At 49.7% G+C, this 23562-nt stretch overlaps 1 protein-coding gene across 2 annotated transcripts in view; it reads right to left on the bottom strand.

The window, feature by feature from the left end:
* Sfxn5 (sideroflexin 5) overlaps positions 1 to 23562 on the bottom strand; it is a 125192-nt gene that overhangs the window by 19837 nt on the left and 81793 nt on the right. Inside the window, exons 11-12 of one of the 2 annotated variants that reach the window (XM_052174162.1) lie at positions 4741 to 4856; positions 2645 to 2730 (exon numbers count right to left, since the gene is read on the bottom strand). In XM_052174162.1, coding sequence (XP_052030122.1) covers positions 2645 to 2730; positions 4741 to 4856 — 202 coding nt within the window. The remainder of the gene's footprint in view (positions 1 to 2644; positions 2731 to 4740; positions 4857 to 23562) is intronic. The other variant, XM_052174163.1, reaches the window with a different exon arrangement.

Below are 23562 nucleotides of genomic sequence, written 5' to 3' on the forward strand. Positions count from 1 at the left end.
GACGTTGGAGTGGTGACAAATGCCAAGCCTGGAAGAGCAGGAAGGGCAGTGTCCTCATTTTCTATGCAGGGAAACTGAGGCTGGAAGAGAGAACTTCCCTACTAGGAGTCTCAGCTGGCCCTGCCCCAGTGCCTGCCTCTCCTGCCATCCAGTCCTGTGGTTTTATAGTGGGCATGGGATTGATAAGTCTTTGAATGTACAAACTGAGTCCTATCCACCTTAACATTCCTGAGGGAACTGGGACTGGATTCTTCTCCTGCAAAATCATCCCAGGGGCCCCAGGAAAGGATCAGCTATTTAGTAGGTTGCACGGAGCCTCGACCACTGACTTCTCATTTCCCTATCCTGCAGCTTCCTCCTGGGATGAGGCAGGCCCTGCAGCACTCCAGACACTAGGCTGGCAAGGGTTCAGAGTCAAAATAATCTCCACACCACCTCCTACAACTCCTAAAACAAACTTTAAGCCCACAGAGCAATGGCATGCTAACCCTCTTTCAACTTCTCACAAACTCAGTTCCTATGCAAATGGGGAAGGCACCGCAGGTCATGCTCCTCTCCAGCAAATCCACGCTGAAGGACTGAAGGACGGGGCTCCGGCTGGCCTCGGTTGAACCAGGTTTCTCCTCACACCTGTGTGCAGTCTTCAGGTACCTGGGAACTGCACTGGATGCTGACTGCTCAGACAGGGAGGGGGGCTGGAGCTTCAGTTCTGCTCCTGCTGTCTGCAGTGGATTTGCCTACTTTATTCCAGCAAGCCAAGCTCTCCCGGGCCATAAAACCCACAGTCAAGGGCTGCTGGATCCCCCGGATGCTTCTGGATACCCGCCTGGAGAGATGACTCCATTCTCCCTCAGCAGCTCTCCTGAGCCTTGTGGGACAAGTTTTCAGCAAGTCCTGGGCTTCCCCAGCTCCCGCTGTCCTCTGATGCCTGTGTATGTGTATCTAAGAAAAATTCTCTGCCTGATCTGCCTGCCAGCTGAGGGCTCTGTCCTACCAAGCTTGCACAAGTGACAGGTGACGAACCAGTTTTCAGTGAGCACTGCAAAAGGCCATGCCCTTCTCACCTGGCCCTGGTCTACATATCTGTCCTGAGACTCACAGGAGAGGGCTATACCAAGGCCAGATAAACAAAGAACTGCCCTCTTCAAATCTATTTTTTTTTTTTTTTGCTGTTGTTTATTTGTTGTACGTTTCCATGCTAACTTTTTTTTTTCTTCTCTTCCCTTCCCTCCCATTTTTTTCTCAAAGTGTTTTCAAAACAGGGTCTCACATTTTAGCCCAGACTGGCACTCACTATGTAGTCCAGACTACTTTCAAACACACGGCAATCCTCTGGCTGCATCCATCTGAGTTCTGGGCCACCATACCTGTTCCAGAGTAACAGTTTTTAATCTCAATGTTCAGATACAAAGGCTCTGCCCATTTCTGGGATTGAAGGGCCTCTCCTGCGGGCGCCCAGGACCCTTGTCTGTGTGTCCCAATGGGCATGCTTTCCCTCAAGCATACTGGATCCTACAGGGCCCCCACAGAGGGAAGGACGACTGCCTGCTAGGCATGCCCCAGCCAGGCCCTTTGCCTCAGCTTCACCCAGGGCCCTTCCCTGCCCCTCACCAGGCCTGCTAGGCCTCTGTAGACAGGAGGACCCTGGTTCTTCCGTCCTTCTCTGTTCAACCATCTCCTAGCTTCACCCCGTCTTCCCCCTCCCATTCCATACTCACCAATAAATAAGTAGAAGCTCTCAACCAGGTGGTGGTGGCACATGCCTACAGTCCCAGCACACAGGAGGCAGAAGCAGGGGGATCTCTGAGTTCGAACCCAGCCTAGTCTATAGGGCTTCGTGTATGTAATAATAGGGGCCCTCTTCCATCATCATTGTGGCACCCCCTGTATCTTATAGACAGAGACATGACAGATAGTTGTGGCTTGACCATCCTCTGAAGAAGCCAGGGAGACTATTATTATTCCTCCTTTGCTTTATTATAATTAATTAATTTTTAAAAAGACATGTGGCCAGAGACTCTTTATGTAGACTAGGCTGGCCTTGAACTCACAGAGATCCACATGCTGCCTCCTGAGTGCTTGGATTAAAAGCAAGTGCCACCACTCCCAGCCTACTTTTTCTGTTTTTTGGTTGTTGGTTCATTTTTTTTTTTTTTTTGAGACAATATCTTCACAGTGTAGCCCAGGCTAGCCAGAACTCACCATGTACCCCATGTTATCTCAAATTCACAGCAAGTCTACCTCATCGTCTGGATGGCAAGAGTGAGCCACAGTCAGACTATGCTGTTCTAGTTTTGTAATTAGAGGCTCAGGGAGGGTACAAATCTAGGCTTCCTATCTTAGACTGTCTTTACAACAGGCTGAGGCTGCTCACCAGCAGAGAGCGTGTACATGCATACACATCCACATTGGAAGGGCCACACAGAGTCTGACCAAAACTGCCAGCTACCCTGTCCCTCCACCAGGGCAGAGCCATGCTTATCCATGGAGAACCTGACAGCATTGAGTACCAGCCAATTGCATGGGAAAAGTCAAGAGTTTCAACACCACTGCCCAGCACAGCAGAAGTAGGTACCAGAAGCACCCTGGGTAGGGGCCATGGCTCCCCACCCAGCATCCCCTCTGTCCCCACATCCTGACTTACTTCTCCAGCATGGACATGACGATTGGAGGAAGCACCAGGATGGGCATAGGCAGAACCACACGTGTCAGAGCTGTCTCCAGCAGGGCCTGAGGATGGGGACAGGCTGGGGTAAGTGGAGAGCCCGGGGCTGGGAGCATCCACTAGGGAAGCAAATCCCACCCCAAGTGTGAGGTGTGTGCGCTGCTGCTCAGCACATCTGGCAGCCTGGGCTCGCTCACAGCAGTGCTCACAGAGCTGGATTCCAGACAACAGCAGACACTGCCCCACCCTCCCTCCAAAGCCTTTGAGAAGAGCAGATTCTCTGCGTGGGGGGAGGGTAGCTGAGGGCAGCCTCCTCCCCAGCCTGGGATATACAGGGATCAGGGGTTGGGGAAATGATACACAGTGGGCCTAAGATGCTGCCAAAAACAAAGCCAGAACAAATTGCTGGGGCCTGCAGAGCCAGGGGCTCCCAGGTCAAGTGAAGCTGTGGGCTCCTTTTTAAAACACATCCCTTAAAGACAGAGGTAAGAGCTTTTATCTCCTGGCTCCAAGTCTTTTTAATTTTTTCTATGTCCCCAGGCTGTCCTTCTATGTCATGGCTGGCCTTCAAGTATGTAGCTGAGAATGATCTTGAACCTCAAACTCTCTTGCCTTCACCTCCTTAGTGCTGAGATCACAGGCATGAGCTATCACCCCTTGATTTATGTGCTGCTGGGGATCAAAGCCAGGGCTGTGTGTGTGCTAGGTAAGTACTCTTTCAACTGAGCTGCAGCCTTGGTAAGAAAAGGCCAGCTTTGTAAGGGGCACAAGCTTTGGCTGAGTGTGTCCAGGACCCCATGGAGATCTGCCATGGCGTTTGCTTAGGACTCCATGGAATCATGGGAGACATAGACCGAGGCCCAGCTAAGGGACCATTTGTGTGTGGACAGCCACTGCACAGAGTCCCTTTGAATCCTGGGCTCCTGCTCTTAGAGGAGTGCCCAGAAATGCCTCACAACTCACAGATCCCCAAGTCTCTCCAATGAGACGGAGATAGGACAAGCAAGGTTGAAAGAAGACTGGGACTGCAGAGAAGCTGGGGGACATACCTGGGTGGCACTGTCACCTCTACCGTCCTCATAGGGCACCATGAAAGGGTGGGATGGGGACAGAGTGGGGCAGATTCCCCCTGAGGAGGGACTGGGGCTGATAGGAATCCTCAGGAAGAGGGTCTTCCCAGGTTTCAAAACAGGAGCCTGTGGGTAGGACGTGAAGGCCTAAAGCCAAGGCAGGGGACAAAGAGTGTACTGCTAGTCCTTAGAGGATCTAAATGGGCCGGACTTCCCTTGAGGTGGATGAAGGAGGAGGAGAAGCTCAGAGGCTTATCATCAAGGTCTCTGCTGAGCAACAGAGACTGTGATGCTCTAGCCCCTCATGCCTGCCCCTTTGTTTCATTCCCATGACTCACAGGCTAGAGCTCAGGACAGCAGGACAAGCCACCAACCACCATCAACAGCAAGGCTGAGAAAGCATAGGACACCCGTATGTGTGTGTGTGTGTGTGTGTGTGTATACATGTGTGTACGTGTGTGTAAAACACAAGAGCTACGGTGGGCAGGGCTAGTGAAGAAGGCCTTATAAGGAACCATTTGCAGGAGCCACAGCACCATCCACAGCCTGAAGCCCCAGCGTTCACAGCGGCCACTGTTGCTCCCAGAGAGGTAGCGGCCCTTATACGGCTGCCTGCAGCTCCCCATTCACAACCCACAAAGTTGCGAAGGCCTGAGGCATGGAGAGAAAGCCCTGGAGAGGCTCCTCTGCCCTCTCCAATTAACACCTCTGAGGAAGAGCTGGGTCCTGAGGGGCTGGGATAAAAAAAAAAATGGGGACATTTCACAGTGGAGACAAGTGGGAGGAGGTTGGAGAACAGTGAAGGACTGTCCAGTAGAACAAGCCCAACAGGAAGCAGCCTCTGAGGCCAAGGGCTCACACAGATGAGAGATGGCAACTGGAATGAGGAGGAAACAGCTAGAGAAGCAAGCCGTGGTCCTGTGACCAGAAGACCTCACGGAACACACAGGCTATGTACAGGAGCATCAATCCATTCGTGCAGGGCTTAGCCCCTGGGAAACCCACGTGTCTGGCTGCGATCTTTGAAGAGCCCACGAGGTTACCATCAGCATCCAGGACATCAATCCCTTCCTCTAACTCCCCATACCGCATCAGGACCACGTTGCAGATATTGGCACTGGCTGGAGAGAGAGGAATACAGAGAGGGGTAGTGAGGGACGGACGGCTTCCCAGCCAGGGCTCCCAACCCCCAAGAGCTCTGTGAATCCAGAAAGGCAGAATCCTCTGTTTTGTTTTCAGCCTGGCAAAGGATCCTAAGGCCCTTTGAGACCCGGGAAGCATAGACCAAAAGTAACAGGTGGAACTATGGCAAAGGCTTTGGGAGCTGCCACCTATAGAGGGCGCTGCTCACCTCTCTTGTGGGGCCCGTCTCCAGGCAGGGGAAGCAGATGTGCAGGCAGAAAGAGCTCTCTGCGCCGCCGCCCCCCCCCTGCCCCGCCCCGCGCCCCCATATGCATTCCCCTGGGGCCTGATGTTCCTCCACCACCAGCAGCTCAGTCCCTTGGCCAGAAAATGCTTTTAAGTGCCACTCCCCAAATTCAGTTCTGCATGTCTCAGTAGAGCAAACCAAGAGATGGATATCCACAACAGCAGGTGACAGTGCAGACCTCGGTGCCTGCCCAGCATCGCCCCCCTCATCATACGAACAGGACACAAGCTCAGAGAGCAAGGATGACTTAATTGAAGTCACACAGCAAAGTGGAACGGAGTGGTAAGGTTTCGGTGCCTGAACCTCAGGTACCCGGAGACGGAGACAGGGTCTGGGGGGAGCAAGAGCCTTCCTGTGCTTGAGCTGCTCCCCTTGGCCACACCTCTCACTAGTCTCAACTGAGACCTTGGGGACCTAAGGTTGACAGGAGGTGCCTGGATCTTAGAGTAGCACTACATGAAGGTGACTGGTACAGTTGCCCTCATCCCTTACACAGGGACTCACAGGCCAGGCCCATGGTGGTACTGATATAGATCTGAAGTCCTCCAGCCCTGCTTCATGATGGAAATGGGGAGACTTGGGGGTGGTAGGTGGGTGGTGGGAAATGTGGTGGGGGGGTGACAAATGCAGAGCCTGCCTGCTCCACTCCTCCCCCCAAAGCGCCTTGCTGTGTTTAAAGTTTTAATTTTTGCTAATTAATGTCAATTAATTTTGTATAATGAGTGTTTAATTTTGGGGAGTGTGTGAGCCTGGGAGCGACTGCAGTTCTGGGCTGTGAACGCTGATTAGCATCAACACCTGCTGCTTCCCCCTCTCCAGTGGGGGGGCACCCGGGTTTGGGGAGCTGGAGGGTGGTGGGGCTCAGTGGGCAAGTGGAGTGGGAGGGAGCCCACAGATGCTCCTGGGACCTGAGCCAGTGGTGGGGAGCCCAGCACGCAGGGTGCTCACAGCTGGGGGACAGGATTCTGCAGGTGAAGGCTGGCGTGGGAACCAGGGTTCTCTGAGACGAAGCGATGTCCTATTGCAATCGAGTAGGGAGGGGAAGGAGCCGAGGCGAGGACCAGGAGGCACCGCAGTCTTTGGAGAGGGAAAGCTGGGGAGCAAACGAGCTCTGAAATGTATTTCGAGCACATATGCTATCTTTGAGTGTCTCCACGGCTGCCACGCGGTGCTGATCAACGCTCACCGTGGCAGACCTCGTGACTCCTGGCCCCACGATATACACATTCACCTGTTTAGGCAGTGGCTTTCACCCAGGGGCAATGTGGAGAGATTGGTGTTTATTATTCATGGTTTGGGGGTGGGGTGGGGTGTTCATGGCACATGGCTGGCAGAGACAGTGATGCTCTGAACACAGCTTCTGTGGACGACACTGTAATGCGCAGGGCATTCCTATAACCTGGCCGCCAAGGTAATAGTGCCCTGCCAGAGAAACTCACACCCTGGTCTGTTTTGAGATCAGGTCTCTCCATGTAGCCCAGACCATTCTCAAACTGGCCATTCTCCTGCCTCAGCCTCCAGAATGCAGTTTCCACAATGTCCGAGAAACTGTTACCTTGACCACATCCAAAGGCAGAATTAGGCAGGTGGGTCTGAGGTAAAGACTTGGGGCAAGAGGGAAGGTCAGGAAGAAGGGCAAGGAGCACGGGCATGGGGCATCTGACTTGGGATTCATTTCTCTCTCTCTCTCTCTCTCTCTCTCTCTCTCTCTCTCTCTCTCTCTCTCTCTCTCTCTCTCTCTCTCTCTGCTTAATCTCCAAGGCAAGCTCCTGACTGACGTGTATTGCCCAGAACCCATCAGTCCTCTTAGGTGGCCTTGGGAAGCCGCTCCTGGCCTCTGTTGGTGACCTGCCCTCTAGTGGCCTCAGAGGTACTCTGCAATGCCTTTGGCCTTTGGGCTGCCAGGCCCTGAGTTCTAAAAAGACATGACATCATTGAGTGGGAAAGTAGCGTTTTCTGTCTGAGAAGGTGGACCCCTACCCTCAAGAATGCCTTCCACTTCCAGCATTTCTGTTCTGGCCAAGGTGACACAACTTTGGTCCCCAAGCAGGAGACAGTGAGTCCTGTCCCTCCTGCTGGGCATTCCCAGTACTGCACTTAGGGTCTCCAGGAGATCTCAGGGGACAGGCTATACTCACACTGAATGCCAACCACTGTAACCACCAGGACAGGACGGCAGGAGGAAGCTCAAATGACTACAAGCCCCACTGTGTGTGTTTATATAAAACGGGGGACTGATGAGAAAGGGGAGGCAGGCCTTGAAGGTAATGGTGGACCAGTTCAGAAGCAGGGTGGCAACTGACTTTCTCTCCAGAGTTTCCAAGTCTGGATGTAAGGACCGCAGGACAGAGAACTACATGTGAGACCAAAAAAAAAAAAAAAAAAAAAGTGCCACCAGGAGTAGTGATATCAGGAGATTCTAACACTTCAGAGGGAAGCAGAGGCAGGAGGATTGAGGATTATAAGTTCAAAGTCATTCTCAGCTACAAATTGAGTTCCAAACCAGCTGGGTCTATACAAGGCCCTGTGTTCACCCTTCAAAGATCACAAAAGAAAGTGAGGCCCAGCCTGCATCTGTCTCTCAGCAAGCCTCTCCAGGATGTCACTGAGAACAATGGCCCTGTCATTTAAGCTACCTGGATGGAAAAAAGAGATACCTAATGTCAAAGTAAAAACAGCCCCCAGGGACAGCATTCTCTGACATGATTGGCTATGCAGGTGGCATGTGCCTTTCAATCTGTTCTGTTGCCCATACAGTCTAGTTACAACCAGCCCCGGGAAGAAATCATCCCCAGTAACAAGCAAGGATGCTTGTCCCGTGTAGGGACTGCACTTCAACTAGTTCATCTGGACCGTTCAATGTTTCTATTGCCCACCCCCCCAGACATTCCCAGATCTAGAGAGAGAGAGAGAGAATATGCATGGGTCTTCCTTTTGACACACCAACAGATCTATCATCTACAATATCAGCAGGTTAATTAAGCAGTCTTTTAGCGATAATGTTACAAAAACTGGCACATTTTCAACTCAGATCGACACCATTCAAGACTCAGGCATGACTGACACTGGATCGACAATACAGGGAGACGTCATGAAATAGAGGGAATGACAAGAACGCCCTCGACTGCCACAGATGGACCCACTGCCATGCAAAAACACGCAGACGGTAAAGAGCTGACAAGACAGCATCCAGAGTCAGAGGGACAGTGTGAGAGACAGAAAGGGCAGCGGGGAAGTTAGGGGAACTCAGCTTCCTCTCTGAGAAGCCCACCTCTGAGCTCACCCAGAACAAGAGATCAGTGGGGCCTGGGCAAGCAGCACACACCTGCGTCAGAAACTGGCTGTTGGGAAGGCAGGTGTGTCGGCCCGTGCAGGAGGAGGACTGTTGAGACACTCACGGAGAGCCATAGGCCACAGACTTGGGGACAATGAGATCCCATAACTCCTCAACTCTGAAATGCATTTCCCCACATCCTAATATCCTAAAAGTTATGATGTCTGAAGCTAGGGTGATGGTACAGTTGGTAATGTGCTTGCACAGGGTTGACCTGAGTTCAACCCCCAGAACCCAGGTAAAAAGCTGTGTGGTGGTACATGTCTGAACCCCCAATGCTGAGGAGGTGGAGACAGGAAGGTGCCGATGGCTTGCTGACCAGTCTCACTAACCTCATAGGTGACACTAGGTGTCAGTGAGCAACTCTTGACTCAAAATACAGTACATAAGGCACTTGCCACCAAAGCTAACAACCTGAGTTAGGTCCCTAGAGTCTTCATGGTAGGAGGAAAAAGCCAGTTCCTTCTACACATTGTCCTTGAACCTCCACACAGGTGCTGTGGCATGTGAGTTTACAACATACATGCACACACATGTACATCAAACACACACAGAGTCATAATGGCTGTCAGGGTACAAGAGAACCTTGTCTGCTACCCAACAAAATTGACAGGATGCCTGTGGATTTAACGACGGGTAAGAAGATCCCTTCATTCGGTTGTCACCTCAGCCGACCACAGCAATCCACACAGAACTTGAGCTCAAACTTAGATTCCTAATTGTTGCCTGAAACATCTTTTTTAAAACTTACACTATAATGGTGCACGCACACGAAAAGTTATTGTACATGCAGAAGATCGTCTGCCAGATACCAGGCAATGCAATTAAAGGCGGTAGAAATTGCCAAACCATAGATAGCTACCCTAAAGAAATGCTTGCCCATATGCACAAAGAGACATTTACAAGGATGTTAATTATAGTGCTGTTTGTAAGAGCAAATAATTAAAACAAGCTAAGTGTCCACCATTAGGGAACTCGCACTGGACTCTCTCCAAAACAAATCGTGATGGGAAGAAAGCTATGGAGAGCAGGCAGGTGACTGTGTCAAGCCTTGTCATTGATAGAGACAAGTGCACATGTGCATAAACACACAGGTAATGTTTTAAAAGACACCTGTCTCCTAGGGCTGCCCAGGGAGGAAAAAAAATGCAATTCGAGACTCAGGGCCTGTTTTGAGAGACTTCTATATCTTCTACACTAAACGTTCTATATTATTCAAATTTTACAATGAGAATGCAATTATGTTTTATTTACCTAAGAAGCCATCTTAGAAATACGGAAGTCTCCAGGTGTACTCATGATGCTTTAAATCCCAGCACTCAGGAGGCAGAGGCAGGAGGATCTTCGTGAGCTTGAGGCCAGTCTATATAATGAGTTCCAGGCCAGCCAGGGCTACATAGTAAAATCCTGTCTCACAAAGAAAAACATTAAAAAAAACTTTTTTAAAAATAAAAAAAATTAATTAAAAAAAGAAAGATGGAATTTAAGATCCAATTTTAATCCATATTATGAGCGAGAAGCCGGGGAAATATACTGATTGAATATGATAAACAAAAGTCTGCTTATGTGAAACTATGGGGAGGGTGAAGGTGACTGAAGCTATTTCACACCAAAAATTTGCCCAGTAGATGACCTATGTCAGTGATTAGAAAGACACCCGAGACCCAAACCCTAGCTAGTAAGGAATGTCTTTGGGGATGCTCTGAAAGGTCTCCTCCCATCCGAAAGGTAACAGACAAGAGTCAGAGCCTCTAGTCCTCAGGGCACAGGAGGGCTGAGATGTGACACCTGAAGCTGCAGGTGCCACACTGATTCTGAGTGGTCTAACCTGAGGAAGCTCCCAGGGCAGCGGGCAGGGATAAGGTGGAAGGGAGGCAGGGCTGGGGCACCTCATGTGAGCCGCACTCTGAGGGAAGCAGCAAGCTCTTGTGTTAGGCTACTCTGACGTCAGCTTCAGTCATCCACACCCACCCAGTCCCAAACAGAAGAGTTTAAAATGTATGAAGAAAAGGAGCTGGGGAAATACTCAGCAGACCCAGTGCTTGTCATGTAGGATCTGAGTTCCAGCCCAGAACTCATGCAAAAAGCTGAGCACAAGTGTGAACTTGCAATCCCAGAAGCAGGTGGAGCCCTGGGGCTTGCCACCCAGCTGGCCAATAGCCTCCTTAGCCAGTTCCAGTCTCCAAAGGGGAAAAAATGGAGGGGAGGGTTGCCACAGACTTGGCTCAGTGGTTAAGAGCACTTGCAGAAGACGTGAGCTCAGTTCCCAGCACGCACATTTGGTTATCGCAGAGCCACCTGTAACTCTGACACCCACCCCTCAGCAGCACTGCACTCATGTGCAGTGTACATACGTGTGTGTATACACACGCTGTCTTAGTCACTGTTCTATTGCTATAAAGAGACATCATGACCAAAACAACTCTTATAAAGGAAAGCATTTAGCTGGGGGCTGGCTTACAGGTTCAGAGGGTTAGTCCATTATCCTCGGGGCAGGAAGCATGGCAGCACGCACACGGGGACTGGGCAGTAGCTGAGAGCTGCCTATCCTCACCCACAGGCAGAGAGGAAGAGAGAGTGGGCCTGGCTTGGATTTTTGAAACCACCCACTCTAACAAGAACACACCTTCTAATCCTTCCAAACAGTCCATCAACCAAGGAGCAAACATGCAAATACAGGACCTTACAGGAGCATTCTAAATCAAACCACCACCACCACCACCACCACACACACACACACACACACACACACACACACACACACACACACACAAAGAAAAAGATCCAGTGGTCAAAAATCACAGAAAAATGTAAGACTAACAGTTTTATGAAATGAAATATAAAAAAAAACTTGGTAAACATGAACTCAGTCTTATGAATAGTCAAAGACAGACTTCTGCATCTAAGAAAAAAATCAATTTGCAAGAGCTCTTTATATTTTGGAAACTAATCCTCATTGGTCAAATGGTTTGCAAGTGACTTGTTGCTGGACTGTGGCCTGGCCCTCCCACTTCGTGGATGGTAACATCTGGCACACAGTTTAATGTGTCCTCAAGTAAGCAATTCTTCCCTTCTTCCAGTACTTTCTGTGTCATTAAGAAATTGCCATTGAAGCCACACGCCTTTAATCCCAGCACTTGGGAGGCAGAGGCAGGCGGATTTCTGAGTTCGAGGCCAGCCTGGTCTACAAAGTAAGTTCCAGGACAGCCAGGGCTACACAGAGAAACCCTGTCTCCTGAAAAAAAAACAAAACAAAAAACAAACAAACAAAAAAATCGAGAGACAGCAGCTGTGCCTGAGAATGTAATCTCAGTTTATGAGACAGAGGCAGGAAGATAACCACAAGCCCAGCCTGGGCTACATAGCTTAAGAGAAAAATTGAATGCTGGGCTGGGGAGATGGCTCAGAGGTTCAGAGCACTGCTGCATCTGCAGCATGGTTCCCTGCAGATACCTACATACACATGTACATGCACACACACACACATGTGCACACACACACACAGACACACACTTAAAAACAAGGATTAACTCTTACCAAATCAAAGTATGCATGTGCATGTGTGTATGAGAAGAGACTACTTCAGATGGACACAAACGTAAAAGGTACTGATTGTTGAGACATATCAAGAGGACACAGGACACTGGGGAACAGAAATTCAGGCCTTGCGGATCTGAAAACCTGCATTTTGTCTGGCAAGATCACACAAAGCCAGAAACCCTCTAACACACTGTCCATTTCTAGCTGCAGCTCCTAGGTTCTCCACACAACCATGCTGCTGAGATACAGTCTGAGGTAGAGCCAGGATCTACCTGTTTTCCAGCTCTCTGGGCAGACACTATACAGATGAAGGTTTTCAAAGCCCAGTCCAGAAAAGCCCATTCCTGTGCACATGGACATATGGAGATGGGAGTGTGTGCACAGCTGTACCGTGAGAAAAGAACCAGTCCCAAATTATCAACTGTGGACAGTCACAGTGTAGACCCCAGATGACAGCTGGAATGGATGTGTGTGTATTAACACAGAAAAATCTCAATAATGAAAAGCAAGCTTCTGAAAGACAAGCCAAAGGCTGCTGAGATGGCTCAGTGGCCCCTGAGTTCTGTCCCTGGGATCTACACCTACGGAGAGAACCGATTTCTGAAAGTTGTCTACTAACCTCTGATCACGGATGCACAACCACACAGCAACACACACACAGAGAGAGAGAGAGAGGGGGGGGGAGGGTGAAGGGAGAAAGGGGGAGGGAGAGGAAGAGGGGGGAGAGAGAGGGAAACAAAAGACAAACCTTAAAACCTGTGGTGGTCTGAATAAGAATGGCCCTCATAGGTTCATGTGCCTCCCAATTAGTGGAACTGTTTGGGAAGGATTAGGAGGTATGGCCTCATTGGAGGAGGTGTGTCACGGGGAAGGGCTTTAAAAAAGAAACTGCCATTCCCAGTGTTGTCTCTGTTTCCTGCCTGCTGCTTGAGATGTGAGCTCTCAGCAGTGCCTGTTGCCATCACGGACTAACCCTCTAAAGCCATGAAACACTTCCTTTTATAAATTGTCTTGGTTGTGATATTTTATCACTGCAGTAGATAGGTAATTAATTGAAGCATCCAGTTCACATAAGCATCTTAAAATGCAGACAGGACTGGAGACGTCCGGGCAATAGAGAGCCTCAGAAGCATGAGGGTCTCAATTTGTTTCTCAGAACCCGTGTAAAAAATAACAACAACAACAACAAACAACAACATGGCCTGCATGTGATTGTGTGTGCTTATAACCCCCAGCACTGAGGAAGCAGAGAGAGATGGACCCCGGGAGCTCCCTGCACAGCATGCACACAACTCAAATTACACTCACATGAATGCACACAAAGGTCATAAACAGTGGAAGTGATCGTTTCTGGAGCGCACACCTATCTAGGGTCAAGAACTCTGCATGAACATCTGTGTCTGCTGATGGCAACCACAGCCCTTGGGGAGATCATCACCAAACAGGTGAGGACACAGGTGAGGGCACAGGTGAGGGAGGGCTTCAAGTGCTTCTGACCTTTTCTGTTACCTCGAATTTTTTTTTTTTGTATTTGAAATATTTCATAAATTATTAGTAATTCACTAACTTCTTGAGACAGGATCTTGCTATATATCCCACAATGCCCCAGACTTGAGCTGTAGCCCAGGCTGGCCTCAGACTCATCCTCCTGGCTTTGCCTCCCCTAGGATCATAGGTGAAGGCTATGATGTCTGGCTGCAGTATTTCAAAGATGGAAAAAAGTTATCACGGAAGGATGACTGTGGCTAAATCCTATTGAAGGGAGCAAGTTAGAAATTCATGACTTTCATTGAAAGAGTTCCAAAAGTTGCCGGGTGTGGTGTTGTATGTCTTGGAAGTCAACTAGGCCCTTCCCAGTTCAATGGTGAGGTCAAGGCCAGCATGAACTGCAGCAGACACTGTCTCAAACAAACAAACCTATTGTGTTTATGTTTATTTGATCCCATTGTACATTTAAATGTACTCAATAAATTAGCATAGATTCATACACTTCTGCAGTTGTTTTTGCTTAGACAGAGCTAGCCCAGGCTACCTTGCTCAGTAGCCAAGGATGCCCACGAACCTCTGATCCTCCTGCCTCCACCTTCCTGTTCCTGGGGATATAAGCAGACACTACCATGTCTACTTTGATTTGTAAACTTTTAGCTGTTTTCTCAACTTTGGAAGGATATAGACAAACATGTCTGGAAACAGGGTTTATAGAATATGTCAAGTATATATAATCAGGAAAAAAATAAAGTCTTTTTTCATATAAACAAACCAACTACTGTAGTAGCAACAGAAAGAGGCAACCATTTGTAGCTCCAGACAGATTTGGTCAAAGTTCCCCCAAACCCCACTTCGTCACCTTCAAGTAGGGTCAGGCAAACTTGCTCCACGCCCTCTTCCCTCCTCCATCACGTCTCAGGATCATGGACCACACCGTGTACATGTGTCAGGTATACTAGTTACCTGTCTTGCTGTGACAAAAACCCCATGAAACAACTTAGGGAGGAAAGGGTTTATTCTGTTTTACAGTTTCAAGGGGTACAGTCCATCATGGCGGTTTCAGCAGGAGGTCACTTTATATCCACAGTCAGAAGCCAAGGATCACTGAATGCTGGATTCTCTGCTCCCTTTCTCATTTTTCACAGCCTGTGGTACTGTATTGGATTTTCTCACCTCAATTAACTTAATCTGGATAATCCCTCCCAAGCATGCCCAGAGGCATGTCTCTGGTGATTCTAGGTCCTGTTAGGTTGACAATCAATAGTAACCATCACAGCAAGGTAAACAGTTCAAACGGCATAAAAAGTTGGATAATCAAACTGTAGTCTCCTCTGATCCCTGGCCTTTAACTTCATCCTCCCTTCAGAGCCAGCTACCATAGCCAGGCTCAGGCCTGCACATTTGCAGGCACACATATATACACATTACCACACTGACCAACTCATAAACTTTCTCTCGTCAATCTTAGGACACAGTCCTTCTCAGAACACAGTCCCTCTCAAAACACAGTCCCTCTCAGAATACAGTCCCTCTCAGAACACAGTCCCTCTCAGAACACAGTCCGCCTCAGAACACAGTCCCTCTCAGAACACAGTCCCTCTCAGAACACAGTCCCTCTCAGAACACAGCCCTTCTCAGAACAGTTCCTCTGTCTTTGGAGGAGCCATGCTCACTGAACAGGAACATTGACCTTAATATTTGCTTCATTTCGCAGCATATCCCAATACTACATCTGAGAGGCAGCCCTAAATGGCCCAGATTTTCTTTTAAATAGCTTGAGAATCAGGGGAAAGTTTCACAGCCCATACTGACGTATCACTGACTCAGGACTGGAAATTTCTAAACTGAAAAAAAAATCAGTTTGTACATGCTAGGCATAGCTAGCTCTGAAGTTTGGACTCTCTATCCATAAAATGCCTGCTGAGGAAGCCGGGGAGAGACAGCTCAGTAAAGACCATGCTGCACAAGCACAGGCCCTAACCTCAGTCACTAGTGTCCATGGGAAAAGCCGTGTGTGATAGGGTGCGCTGGTAATCCTAGTGCCAGAGAGAGAGAGATGGGAGGATCCCGAGAACTGTCTAGCTCTACCTAGCGAGTCCTGGCAGTACACTAGAAGCGGGGCACTGATACAGCTTCTAGAAGCGTCCTCAGCCCACCAGTTCCCATGCTGGAGGCTGCAGTGGCCTCCCTAATGACAGGATAAGTGAGGCTTAAACCCTAAGCTCTTATCCAGGGCTCCAAGGTGCCGGCTCCTTGCCCTGTAGCTGCCCTGCCCCTCCTGCCTTCATTGCCCTCCAAGCCTACTGCCTGCCTCTCTGCCTTCTCTGTCTCCGGTCTCTCTACCTACCGGATTTTAGGAACGGTCAAATCTCTTGATTTAGAAAGCGGTTTGTTCAGTAATATTTACTGAGCACCTATAGGATGCCAGGACTAAGCAAGTTGCCTAGAAAGTGGTGACTTAGTCACATGTGAATATCCCTTATTGCTTTCAGGGTCAGGCTGCTAAGGAGACACATTCCTAAAACTCAAGGGTCACTCATCTCATCTCAATGACAATGGCTTTGTTGGAAGGGCCTGCCATCCTTGACCGACTCACATGGTGTCATAGCCACTCTGGACACCAACTCCTTCATTCTGGCTGTTCTGTCTTTAGTGACACAACTTTAGCAGGAGCCACACACCGCAGGGTGGACCTGTTCAGGTCTGCACAGAGCACATGTGATCCCTCTGACCTTCAGTATTTCATCGCAAGTGTCAGTTAAGTCAGGTGGTGGCCCCTTAACGTTTGTGTGACTACATGATGTGTGTCTATTTGTGTGGATGTGCATGTATCTGTGTGTCTGACGAGTCTATAGAACAACCTCAGGTGTCATCCTCAGAAATTCCATCCACCTCCCTTGAGACAAGAAATCACTCACCAATTAGGCTAGGCTGCCTGGCCACTTCCTGTCTGCCTTCCTAGTCCTGGGATTACGGGCACATGCTGCCATGCCTGGAGTTCTTACATAGATTGGGATGCTCTAAATCCCTGTCACTCACTCAGCCACACATTCCTCTGATGGAGAAGTCAGTGGATGAACCTCTTCAAATGGAACGCATACTTCCTGAAACATTGGCTTAGGTTAAATTCCTAAAATCTAGGAAGTATCGGGAGATTGTCTGGAAATAAAGTCTGTCTACACACACACACACACACACACACACACACACACACACACCTTGTGGTACTGTGACCAAACCCCAGGCATGCTAGATGAGCACTCCAGCGGCAAGTCCAAGCCCCAGCTTCTATGAAATGTTACAGCATTTGTCATAAGAACATTTGTTTTTGTGCCATTTTGAGCATCTGACCAACGCTCGTCTCCAAATTAACATTGCACAATGCCAGAGTGCGTGTATGTCTCTGTGCAGATTGCACACGAGTGTACATGAGTGCACACATGAGTGGGTGCCTGCAGAGACTAGGGGTGTCAGATCCCCCTTGAAGCTGGAGTAACAGACGGCAGCAAGCCACTGAATGTGGATTCTGGGAGCCAAACCGAGGTCCTCTGTAAGAGCAGTACATACTTCTTAACTGCTGAGCCATCTCTCCGGTCCCATGCTTTGATATTTCGATATAGCATTTTCTGCCATCCAGGATGACCTTGAACTCACTGTGTAGCCAAGGATAATCTTAAACTCTGATCCTTCCCCTCCCACATGCCGGGGTTAGGGGTTATAAGAATGTGCCACCATAGTTGGTTTTTGTCACCCTGGTCAGGGTAATAAGGGGCAGACGGAGGGCTGACCTGCACTGAGCGTCCATGAGGCCCTGGCGGCTGGTATAAGCCCTGTGAAAACTCAGGATGATCCTAGGACACCATTTCCCAGATGCAGGGAGCGTATGCCTGGGATAAGCTTATGAGGGATGGCCTACTGACTCAGAGAATGGACCAGGATACAAAAAGCCAGAACACTTAAAACAGACTCTAGCCATCAATGTCATTGGCTAGAGTTCCTCTCTGAGCAACTGAACCTCAGCCCTCTGTGCTAACACGCTTGTCTAAGCATTAACAAAGCCCACGTGAGACCCTGCCAGGCTAATCTTCATTGTCAACCTGATTTAGAATCACCATAGAAACACACCTCTGGAGGTGTCTGTGAGGGTGTTTCCAGAGAGGATCACGGAGGAGGGAAGACCCACCCCGAGGTGGGCAGCATCCTGCCTGGACTGCAGTTCTGTGCTGAACAAAAGGAGAGAGTGAAGGGTCGATGGCTCAGCAGTTAACAGTGCTTGCTGTGCAAGCGCTGAGGAGTCTGGATGCCCAGAAACCCATGTAAATTCTGGGTGAGTGTGGTGACCCACCTGTAACTGCAGCCTCCGAAGGCCGAGACAGGATCCCTAGAGGAAGATGGCCAGCAAGACTGGACACAAGACAAGGTCTGGGCTTGACGGAGAGATGCAGCCTGGACGAATAAGGTGGGAGGAATGGAGGATTCCCACCATCATCTTCAGGTCTCCACACGCACATGCATACATCATACATGTATGCATGCACATCCACGCGGGCCCACACATAAAAAAATATGCACACACATGAAAAATGGGGGGAGGGTGTCAAGCTGAGGTCTAACATCTCTCTCTCTCTCTCTCTCTCTCTCTCTCTCTCTCTCTCTCTCTCTCTCCTTCCTGTCTGCTCATGTCACCAACTACCTCAGGTTCTTGCTGCTATGACTTCACCACCATGATGTATTCCTTCTTAAACGTAAGCCAAAATAAGTAAATTCTTTCTCTTTTAAGTTTCTCCTTCGCAGATATTTGGTCATAGTAGTGAGAAATTAACTCTGACTATTTGCTGGGCTGAGGGGGCTGAGGAGGCTGAGGAATGGTAACCCTACGATCCTGGAACACCCACACAGTCTGGTGGGGGTGCAAACTTGAACTTACAGCCTTTCCTGGATACACACAGGGATACAGAGTACTTGGCAGCCGAGTGTAGGCCTGAGGCGTGGGGACAAGAAGGCATCTGGGCCGCAGATGGGGGGGGGGGGCTCAGAAGCAAGCACAGCCAAGGCCCAGGCGGAGGAGCCTCAAAGGGACGTGGGTGTCCCATGAAGCACCACTGACCCTCATGGGGACCCCTGTCACAGGGCCTCAGGCTGCCACAGGGACACAGCACTGCCTCCTGGCTCACAGGGGACTTTGATGGGGGAGGGGCAGAAGCTAGGGCAGCACTGCCAGTTACATCCTAGAGTGAAGCAAAGCAGGAGTCAATGTCATGAAGACCTCTGTGGCCTAGGGCACAGAAAGGGCACAAAAGGGCAACTCTTAGGCTCACTGGGTATGAAGAAACAGGAAATGCCTCCCCAAGATTTTCTATGAGTCCTGAGCAACAGCTTCCTGAGGAGTACGAAGAATTTTTTTTTTTTAATGGCAGGGAATAGATTTTTGACAACTCATAAAAGGGGACCCCCTAGGAATGACCCCAGAAGACTTCCTAGCCAAGGATGAAATTTCTGTCCTATGTCAGATCATTACCTATGAAAGGCTGACACAGTTCACACTGATTCTCAATTTGACAGGATCTGGAATCACGTAGAAGGCAGATCTGTCTGTGAGGGAATTTCTACAGTGGGTTATGTGAGTGGGAAGACTGACCCTGAGTGTGGACAGTCCCATGCCAAGGGCTGGCGCCTGGGGCTGAATGAAAGGGAGCCAGAGAGCTGAGGACCAGAACCCACCGCCCTCCGCTTGCCCGTGCATTTACCCATTTACCGAGTGACCCAAGCTTCCTCTCGTGGTGACATGTCGCCACGATGGACTATACTGTCAGACTTACAAACTGTACAAAAATAACCCCTGCCTTCCTTCAGGGGCTTTTGTTACAGCAGGAGAACAGTAACTAACACAGAGGCCCAAGCTCAGGGGCGTGCAGGGTTCAGCTAAGGTTTTCATTTCCAAAAAGCTGTTTCCTCTTCCCCGGTAGAGTGGAGCAGGGCTTCCAGCCTACGCATGCGCACATGGAACCAGAGATACCAACTCCGACAAGATACTCTAAGTACGTGACTGCTGGTATTTCCACATCTCTGGAGGCCATGCTCCATCCGCCTCTGACCACAGGCCTGCCCATTTTCTCAGTGTCTATTGTGAGCCGCACACCTGGTGTCGTCTCCTGGCACATTTCCCCCAAGGCCTCGCAGAAAGGCTCTCTACGGGACTTGCCTCCTGCAGAGCAGGCTCAGCTCCGCAGCCCAGTGCCTGGACCCAGAGGTGTGTATTTTTCCAGCATCTCCTCTGTTGACCCTTAATGGCGCTGTTTGCCCGGCTTCCCAAACCATTAACTTCCACCGCCCAGCAGCCACACAGCAATTAACGGAGGGCCTGCTCCAAGCTTGAGCTCTTGAACACAATTAAGCGTGACAGTCCACAAATAAGAAAGAACTGGAGAATTAATTAAGGTCTAAACAAATTAATTACCAGTCCCCAATCGATTCCGATGCCAGCACACATGCTCCTAGGCTCACCTTCCTTCCTACCGTCTCCATGTATAAATAGAAACCACCATCTCCCACATGACTGCTGTTCTAGACCAGGGCAGGGTATTGTGGGTGCAGAAAACCTCCCCGAGAGAGGGGGAAGGCTGCAGGGAGCATCTGGGGCTCACTTTCTGTGCACTCTACACTTACATGCACACCAGTGCTCACACAATCCTAAATAAAAAGTCAGGGCAAGCTTGGAGATGCAGTGCTCCCTGCAAGACTCTGCATAGCCTGGCCACCCCCAAACACACCTCAATCTCTCAGCAGCAAAGGCAGGTTTCTCCATAAGACTGAGTCCTTCTGGGTGGAGGTAGGGAGGCCTCAGCTTTGGGCATGAGGTGTAGCTTGGAGTTTGTGTATTCTTTTGTAGATGGACTAGGTAGCCCCTGGGAGTTCTGGGCTCTGCAAACCTAGTGCAAGCATGTGACAATTTTTGAGGTGGTCCCAGGTTGGAGAAGCAGAGTTAGACAGAGTCCAAGCCTTCCAAGCTGGGTGGGGTGAGGGAGTCATTTGGGCTCTGGACAGTGCAGAGCCCAGAGAGGACACATCCTACCCTGCCTCCCAGGTTTCCCCCCGACAGGTCTGCAGAGGAGCCAGCCAGAGAAGTGGGGGACACAGCAACTCAAGGGCATTTCCCTGTTCCTTGCTCGCCTAGAAGAGAGAGGTGGTTGTGGTTTTCTCAGGACCCCCGTCACAGACAGACTCTCTTACATCCCACTCCTTCCTACGACAGAGTCCTCCCGTGACGTGACACTTGTCCCTTACGAGGAAAGTGGGCCCGTCACAGGGTGAAGCCAGTGCGGAGCAAAGTTTTCAGAGGCCCCTCATGGTGACGAGCCATCCTGCTCCAGAAAGCAAGACAGGGGTGACTTGCAGATGTTCTGTCCTGGTCAGGGCATGGAGGGACATGGTACAGAGGGACCAAGTGCAGGGGTCTGAACTCACTGTGATGGTGATCTCTGACAGCGGAATGAACAGAAGCCTCATGGCGATGGGGGTGGGGAGGAGCAAGCTGGAAAGCACGATGTATACAAGCAGCCATGGGCCGTACGCATACAGCTACGGGCCTCAAGCCTGCCTGGAAGGGCTGGACTAGGGTGGGAGGGCTGAAGGCTCAGGCCCAAGAAGATGGGAGAGGAATCAGGCTAAGGCTGAGAGAAGCAGGTGAGAGAGAGAGTCTCAGAACAGAGGAAAGGCCTCCCCTCCTGAGGGAGTCCAGAGAGGTTAGAAGCAGCTCAAGGTCACTCAGCACAGAGGGGGCCGGAGAGGGCTGGAACAAGCCACTGGCAAAGTTCTTATCTGAGGCTTGCCCCCAACTCCCAATCACGTCTCAGTGGAGTCGCAGAGCCAGTCTAGGCTGCCTCTGACCCTTCAGCCCTGGTGGCATAGACAGCCCAGCCACTGAGTAGCCACGTTCGTTGCTCAATTAGTCCCCATGACGAAGTCAGCCTTAAAGAGTCATTTCATTAATGGCCCACGGCAGAAATAGCTAAGGGTTCATTACAACTGTGGAGTTGCTATAGCAATTATCTGAGTTGGCTAGGCTCCACTAGGTGTTTGGTTCTGGGAGTTTTTTAGCCACTGGGCATGGAGGGGGTGAGGCTGCCCCATTCAGTAGGTACTCCACAGCACGTTCCTGTCAATAGAGTCTGGTCTGTGGCCTCACGTGCAGCCGTGGACGGTACAAAGCCTACATATTACACACAGGGGGAGAAGGTCAGGTCATGGCCGTGAGCCTGGCTCTGACTCAGCTCCTTAGACTGGGCAGTGACATCAGGAAGGTCACAGAACCTCAGGCCCTGGGCTAGCCCCCACCTTTGTCCTCTGGCAAAGATTCCAAGAAGGGGACTCTGACTTAGGGTTCTTAGTATTCATGTACCCTTCTTTGAACAACAAATACTGAAGTCCTTTGTCCTGCATCTATAGTTATTTCTTTAAAAATAAATAACCTACACAGTAGTCTCCTTTTCTGAAACTGGGTGCCACTTCTGAAAGCCAGGCAAAGCCATGCAATGGCCTAAGGGTACAACATAAACTGTGAGTTAGCCAGGTCGTGGTGGCACATGCCTTTAATGCCAGCACTCAGGAGGCAGAGACAGGCAGACCTCTGAGTTCAAGGCCAGCCTGGTCTCCATAGTGAGTTCCAGGACAGGGCTACACAGAGAAACATATCTTGAAAAAACAAAAAAACCCAACCCCCAACCACCCAAAGCAACAATAAAAAACCTCTGAGTTGTCCTGCAGCCCGAGGCTTCTCTGACAGTCATGTGAAGACTAATCGTTTCTCTCAGATTAATGTTTCTATATGTATAAACAAAATTCCAAGGATTTATAAAGAGATTAAAGTGTGTTATCAAAAACTTTTATTATGTTTTATTAATAGACGCACATTTAAATGTATTTATTTACTTATTTATAGGGGGCGTATGTGGATGGGCAGACAACTTTCTGGAATCAGTTTTCTCCTTCCACCATGTGTGTCTTAGGAATTGAACTCAGGTTGTTACCTGTAGCCAGGCTGGACTCAAGCTCACTATATAGCTAAGGATGGTCTTAAGACTTCTCATCCTCCTGTCTCTACCGCCTACATGCTGGTGTGTGGACTCCCAAGGTCAGCTAATCAATATGCCTTTTACCTGATTTTTAAAAGAAAAAAAAAGTAAGACATAGCCATTGAAGTGTCAGATGCCATCCTTAGCTATATAGTGAGCTTGGGTCCAGCCTGGGCTATGGGTAACAACCAGAGTTCAATTCCTAATACACACATGATGGAAGGAGAGAACTGATCCCCGAAAGTTGTCTGACATCCATACATGCCCCTCTATAAATAAGTAAATAAATACATTTAAATGTGCATTTTCTTGGTTAAGGTTTATTGTGAATACTTTTTACAGTCCACAGCATGCATTGTGTTCTGTCTGCTGATCCTTATGAGGCTGGAGATCCAGGTTCAGACTCTTCCTGTGCTGAGCTGGGTTTAATTGATAAGAGTGCTTCCCTGGTAGGCAGGGTGCCCTGGATTAGATCAACAGCACCTAATGAACCAAGAGGGCTGCACACTTCTAATCCCAGCACTGGGGAGCCGGAGGCAGAGGGCCAGAAGTTTAAGATCACACTCCACTACACTGCAAGTTTAAGGCCCCTCTGGGATACAGGAGACCTCATCTCAAAACAAAGGAAGAAACAAACTACCTCTGTGCTAAGTCTCCTGGGAGTCTGAGGCTAGCCTTGGCTACAGAGTGAGTACCAAGCCAGTCTAAGATACAGATTGAGATTTTTGTATCAAAGGGCTGAGAGTGGAGCCTAGCTGGTAGGATGCTCACCTTGTGTGCATGAAGCCCCAGATTCCATCCCCAGCACCACAAACCACAACAAACACCCAAGAATTTGTGCTGAACCTGCATCTCATGCACTGAGCTGGTGGGTGGGGCCTGCATCCTTTCTTCTACTTGTGTGAGTTATGTTCTAGATCTCCCAGCCAGGAGTCTGCAAACATCAGGGGAACATGATGTGGAAG

The sequence above is a fragment of the Apodemus sylvaticus genome, chromosome 2 (genome assembly GCF_947179515.1).
Source record: "Apodemus sylvaticus chromosome 2, mApoSyl1.1, whole genome shotgun sequence".
NCBI classification, from domain to species: Eukaryota; Metazoa; Chordata; class Mammalia; order Rodentia; family Muridae; genus Apodemus; species Apodemus sylvaticus.